We start from the raw sequence: 6,443 nt of genomic DNA on the forward strand, positions 1-6,443 counted from the left end.
ATTTCAGCAGAATGCTTTAGTATTATTCTCTTGATACATTATTTGAATGAAGAGTATTGAAATCAAAATGAATTTCATTTCAACAAGTCCATATTTGATTTGACTAGAATCAACATCAAATATATTAAATTCTATAAATATCAAACACCAGTAGAGTGCCATTGGAGTAAAGGGGAAAATTGTAGATGGAGAGGGTTAGAATTCAAATAAATAGAAAGGATTTGCGCTTGCTTGGATCTAATGGACCTTACGCGTTTTGATTTAAAAAGTGTTCAATTTTGTCCATTCGATGTGTTGCCACTTCAAATCACAACGTGACCATATTTCATTTTCTCCTAATTATTTGACTTCAATCTAATAAAAAGTTCTTTTATAAATCTGACACAAATCCTCTCACTTAAAAAAAAAAATCAAACAGCACCATGTTACACAGAGTTGCCTAACTATTTATAAAGCACCCAATTAAATCCTACTTAATTCACTCCTATTCCGAAAACTCTATCTAACTTGTGTTCAGGCTACTGATTTCAGAAGATATCTAATATTTCACATAGCCTTGATAGTAATATTTAATCTGAAAAATTAACTGCCCCCAAAAAGAAAAAAAGCAAAAAGAAATTAAAAATATACCCTTCAAATAAATATGAAGGATTGAAGAAATAAGGCCAAAGAATCACAGTACAAGACAGATAAATCTACTTTAATGTTCACATGTAAAAGTTACACATCACAAGAGACTTAACAGTTCCTTAACTGTAACTAACACAAGTGTAGTGAAAATCATTTTATATAAAAAATAATCTAGATGCGGTCATCAGATTTTTTTTTTTTGGTCTACTTAAGTTAACATTTGAAAATTGACTTACACAACATATCCCTGCTTGAAGGATTTGCCATTATGCTGTTTTCCCCAGTCACCTATCATTATTCTTTGGAGAAAGGAAACAGTAACTGTTTATTTGTAGGAGTTTGTCCTTTGGTTGCAAGCAGAGAACATTTTTTTTTGTTTCTATAATTTATTGTTCTGTACAGACATGTAAGTTTGTGATTATTAAGTTTTAGTGTAAAATGAAGTTTGGTGAATAAATTTCTTTTCATTTTGATGCAACAACAGATTTCTTACACTCTTAAAAGATCCAAGCATTTACCCACCCCATATGCAAAAAGTCTGTCAAATCCACTTTTTTGTATCTTTAAAAGAAAAACAAATAAAGCCAACATATTCCTTCTAAATGCTCTTCTTATATATACACTAGAAGCCCTATACCTCAACTGACAGTGAATTTTCAGAATGTATGGTACAAATACAAGGTTTTCCATCTATATTAAAGAAAACACATTTTGTATGGACTCAGAACAAGTTTATTTATGATTAAACATCTCATGCAGTCATGCAGGACGGACCACTAGCTATAACTGTAACTTCCGAGTCTAAGACATTGGGCAAAACAAAAACAAATTAAAAGCCAAACCAAACAAAAAAGACATTCCAGATATTTTCATATTGTCAGCTCTGTAACTGAGCTGAAAAATAATTTTCCAAAAGAAATATTCCCAGATTAAGAAAACACACACTTATAATATTTACAAAAAATATTTAATTAAAAATATTTTATAATTACAGTAGTCTATTAAAGCATATACTTTTCTCACACTTATAGAACATCTCTATATATACACAGTATGAAATGTCACTCAGTTATCTATACAATATGTAACATTCTCACAGGGAGAAGAAAGTTCCCTGGCCCCAATATAATCATCTATTTTAAACAATAGATGTCAAAAAATATCTACAATGCTCTGGTAGATTAGTAAAGCTTCAAAAGAAAAATTCAGCTCCTTGGTCACAAAGTATACTGCTAAAGTTTGATTTACTCTTGGTCTTCTATTCATCAGTCCAGTCACACTTTCTGCTCAAAAGTTTAACCCCACCTCCAAAAAACACAGAAATGTACAATTCACAGCTGCTATAAATGAAGAGACAAAACAGATATCATGTTTAAATGCTTATGAACGTGCAAAAAAGGGTGAAAGTTTTTGTTTTTTCTTGGAATGACCATGAAAAGGATTCTAGGGTTTGCTGATTTTTTTTCCTTTCCTCTGATGGCTGATTTTTTTTCCTTTTTCCCCCTCCCTCTCTAATTTGTCTCTCTCTGTGCTCCTCTGGCTCTGCCTGCTGCACACCTGTGGAAGAGGAATGAATAGAGGGGGTGTGTGAACCATTCTGCTCCAGACTAACTGGCGCCACCAACAAAACACAAGACATGCTTGATCAACAACCCAAAACAAACCAGGTCAAACAACAACCAAAGCTCCCAGGCTAGGCCAAACAGAGGAATACACAGCTGCAAGCCCCTGCTAGAAGCATTGGAGAGGGGGAAATCCTCCCTGGAGCCCCTTTCCCAATAACCCATTTCCTTCTTCTACCATTCAAGTATTTGGTAAAAGAAACCGGAATCGTGTTAGTGCCTCTCTTTAGAAAAAAAAAAAAAATCGAGGCGAAACCTGCCTGACAGGCAGAGAAACGCTGCAGAAAGATGCAAAACTGCTTGATCTTGCCTCCATTTAAAAGTGAGCACTAAGTTACCGAAGGAGGGCAAGAACAGACTTAACTTATTAATTAGGTTGAAAAGAGGGGTGTAGGGGAACTGAGTCACAGGAAATTTGCACAGCTCTCGTGAAATGCTCTGTAGATCTGGGGGGGGGGGGCGGAGAGCAGCTAGATGAAGAAGGTTTATTGGGCACCTGGAAAGAAAGGCAAACGACTACTCACCTCAAGAGTGTAGTTCAGCGGCACAAAATACTGTCCCCTTGTTTGTTAACAGCACCAGCCTAAAACAGTAACAAAAACGTAAAAGAAAGAGGGGGGAAAGTTATCAGGATCGAATAATGAACCTATTCATAACGCGAGGTTTTGTTCTGTGGGTACATTCGAGCAGACACACACACACACACACACACACACACACACACACACACACACACGGACAGCTCAAAAAGCAGGTCCAGAGGAGATTGAACAGGGCTCATCAGGCAGACAGGTTGGACTGGACAGTACGACAACCCGATCCGACCACCTCTCTCAGTCCTATCCACGCAACCAGGGCTGGAGGTTACGAATCAAGAATGAATGGGCAGGATCGGAGTAACCGGGCTCTCCGATTAGAAGAGAAGAGTGAAGAAGCTGTCATTCTCTCCAGGACACAGTCCAGCAACCCACCTCATTCCACCCCAGATTGTAAGCGAGAGGGCAAAAAAGGTACAAAACCAAACAATGTCTCAGATTCACTGGCTGGTCCTGATATCCCTTAACAGCAGTAGCCCTTCCTTCCCAGCCCGGGGTGGATCCCCATGGAGGAACCTCACACTAGGGAGCTAACCGTACGCCCCCGGCCAGTCCGCGCGCAACAAGCCCCAGAGAGCTCGCTATACCCTTATTCCAGAGAGCCGGAGTGCCCCCCACCGCAGCTCACGTCCCTTTCGGACTCCCGAGCGCTGTGCGCCCCGTGCAGTCAGCCCGCCTGCTAGCTCCAAGGCACATTCCATCCCCTTCATCCCTTCCCCGCCCGCGGCAGGAGCGGCGTCCTCTTACCGGGTCAGTGTTGAGGGCTGTGAGAGGGGTCCGGGGGGGTCCGGCGGGACAGCTCCCGGAGGAGGGGTGATGCAGCGGCGGCGGCGGCGGCGGCTGCTGCCTCAGCAGAGCCGGGTGCGTCTCCAGCGCCAGCTGCAGGTCCAGGATGTAGTCGATAACGTGCTGCAGGATCTCCACTTTGCTGACTTTCTTGTTGGGCGGGATGGTGGGCACCAGTTTCTTGAGGCGGCTGTAACAGTCATTCATATCGCACTGCAGGCACAGAGACGGCTCCTCCGCGGCCGCCTCGGCCGCCTTGCAGCGCGCCGCCGCCGCCGCAGCCACAGCAGCAGCCGAACCTCCCAAGCTGTGGCTGTGCTCAGCCAGGCAGCGCAACGCCAGCTCCCCGCCGCAGCCCGACGGCGCCTTCCGGCCCGAGGGGCGGACGGGACTCACGGCTTTCATGGTGCGCGCCCTTCTGCGAGCGGATTCTGGCCTCGGCCAAGAAGAGGTGACCCGGGAGGGCAAAAGAGAGGGCAAGAAGAATACCCCCCCACCCAGTCGCCGCTATCCCCAGTCTGCGCTAGCTCCCTGTCTCTGTCCCTATCCTTCGCTTCCCTCAATCCAGGCTTAAGACACTCTGGAGGATCGCACCTACTCCTTTGGCAACACAATTGACAGCGAGAACCGCCTGTCCCTGGAAGCGAGGTCCGGGCTTGGCGAGGGAATTTCTGTTCAGCGGAGCGCCACTGGACCGTACAAATGAAAATAAATTAAAAAGAAAGAAAGAAAGACGCTAACACACGCACAAAAAAGCAACCAACCCACCCCTGTTCCTTATTCCCTCGTTTCTGATCTCAGACTAAAAGCCCCCGCCGCCGCCGCCGCTGCTGCAGCTGTCTCCTCTCCGCCTTCTCCGAGCTCTCCCTCGATCGCGCTCTTACTCCCTCTCCCCGAAACACACTCTTAACTCCCTCTCTCCTGAACACTCTCTCGCCTCCACTATGTTCTCTCCCCAGCCCGCAGCGTAGCTTTATTTATAGAGAATGAGGGCCAGGGGGCGGGGTTCGCGCGCCGGCCCAGGGAGAGGAGCGCGAGCCAAAGAAGGGGGCGCAAGGGGCGGGAGGGAGTGGAAAGGGTTGGTGGGGTTTAGGGTGGTGTTGGTGGGGAGGGTGAGGGAAAAGGGAATGAAGGGGATGGGCGGGAGGTCCATGGCCACCAACCAATCAGGCGGACGGTGCCACCTCAGGGAATGAGGATTGGACCAATGGGAAGGATACTCCATTCCGTCAACGTTGTGGGTCTGGGCTCAAAGAATGAGAGAAGGTGGGCAAGGCTGGTGCGTGCCCAAGGGAAGGGGGAGAGAGAGAGAGAGAGAGAGAGAGAGAGAGAGAGAGAGAGAGAGAGAGAGAGAATGAGAGAGAGAGAGAGAGAGAGAGAATGAGAGAGAGAATGAGAAGTTCCTAGGAAAAACTGCGGGAATGTACGGCTCGAAAGGCTGGAATACACTCTATGCCCAAGCACTGCACTGGAGAAGCTGTGTCCTCGTATCAAGCCATCCCCATTACTAGCCTCACGTTAGCTTGATAGAATTAAAAACGGAGCGGGGGGGGGGGGGGATTGGGGGAACCCGCGCTGAGAGACCCTCCACCACTGATTCATTCAGTCCTGTAGCTTTGACTTGAGCACCTTAAGAAAGACAGATCGTGTTTTCTTTCGCGCTGCTACATTTATGTATTGTGCTATTTCGTTCTTTCATCATCAGGAGCAAAGCCTTTTTACAAGTCCAGAAATATAATCTTGGAGTAAAGTGTCTAGCCTTTCCATTAAAAAAATCCCAGGAAAGGAGATTTTATAAATAACAAAAAAATCTTATTTTTTTTTGCTCCTGTCCAAAATGAATACAAAAGTGGTCTCAAGAAAAACAATTGCTTTGAGTATTAAATTAGAGCACGCAACTATTTAAAATTCATGGAGATTGAGTATTTAAAATTCCACATGACATATAATATTAATCCATTTTATGTAAAATTCACATCTGTAAGTTAATTTAGCCCATTAACGCACCACTTCACGTATTAGTCAATGTACCATGTTTTAAATATGACGCTGAAAATGTCCAATTCCTGTTCTTTGCAACAGCACATTAAAATTAACACTTACAGTCCCCTGAGTCTTGCTCCTGTCCTGACTCTGGCGAAAACAGAATTGCAGCCTGTTAATTCCTGGAGTTTTTGCGATAAGTTTCTAATGGCTAGTCTTTTTGCAGGGGTTGGAAGCATCGTGATCTAACAACTTTTGGTGCAGCCCTTTTTTACCTTTGAAGCCCTCCTCCAAACAAAATAACTCTTCACTTTGGCAAAGGGAATAAAGACTAAAAGTCAATGGGGAAATGGATCAAAGGATCACAGATTTAGAGACAGAAGGGATTTCAAATGTCAAACACCTTGACCTTGCGAGCCCCTTTCCTCACTCTCCTCTTTAAATAGGCAGAGTACGTAGTTAAATGAAACCACATTCTTTCTTCTAAGAATTAAAATGGTATGGTCTGATTCTTCCTTTTCCTAGGTGATAAACACATATAGCACTCTACTCTTTATTGCCTTTTTTTTTTTTTTCTGCTCACCAAATAGGGGGAAAGCTTTCCACATCGGAAAGCCAGTATCTTGGCTGCAAGCGGCTATTTTCCAATACCTTGCCCACTTGTGGATTTTGTGACTGGTGAACCATTTCCCTAGAGAACACTCCTTGCTTCTGATGAAATGAAGAGAAATTATTTTTTATGCTGCTTTCGCTGATAGGTAGAGGATGTATTCCTCCACCCCCATTAAAGCTAGAGATTTGTAATGCTTATCCAATATGTCATTTC

The 6,443-nt window shown here is 44.1% G+C and overlaps 1 protein-coding gene across 1 annotated transcript; it reads right to left on the reverse strand.

Moving 5' to 3' along the window:
- Positions 1 to 1,578: 1,578 nt before the first annotated feature.
- On the reverse strand, positions 1,579 to 4,594 carry ID4 (inhibitor of DNA binding 4, HLH protein). Its single transcript, XM_031946790.1, has 3 exons — positions 3,596 to 4,594; positions 2,777 to 2,835; positions 1,579 to 2,187 (listed from the first exon to the last, which is right to left on the reverse strand). The coding sequence occupies exons 1-2, from the start codon at positions 4,037 to 4,039 to the stop codon at positions 2,791 to 2,793; spliced, it is 489 nt and encodes a 162-aa protein (XP_031802650.1). The 5' UTR covers positions 4,040 to 4,594; the 3' UTR covers positions 1,579 to 2,187; positions 2,777 to 2,790.
- Positions 4,595 to 6,443: the final 1,849 nt, after the last annotated feature.

This window comes from Sarcophilus harrisii, chromosome 1 (genome assembly GCF_902635505.1).
Source record: "Sarcophilus harrisii chromosome 1, mSarHar1.11, whole genome shotgun sequence".
NCBI classification, from domain to species: domain Eukaryota; kingdom Metazoa; phylum Chordata; class Mammalia; order Dasyuromorphia; family Dasyuridae; genus Sarcophilus; species Sarcophilus harrisii.

Excerpts from the sequence above, each read along its gene's own strand:
- ID4 (XM_031946790.1), bottom strand. The coding sequence starts at position 4,039 with ATGAAAGCCGTGAGTCCCGTCCGCCCCTCGGGCCGGAAGGCGCCGTCG. Across the intron at positions 2,836-3,595 it reads CAGCCCTCAACACTGACCCG|GCTGGTGCTGTTAACAAACA; the intron begins GTAAGAGGACGC and ends TTACTGTTTTAG.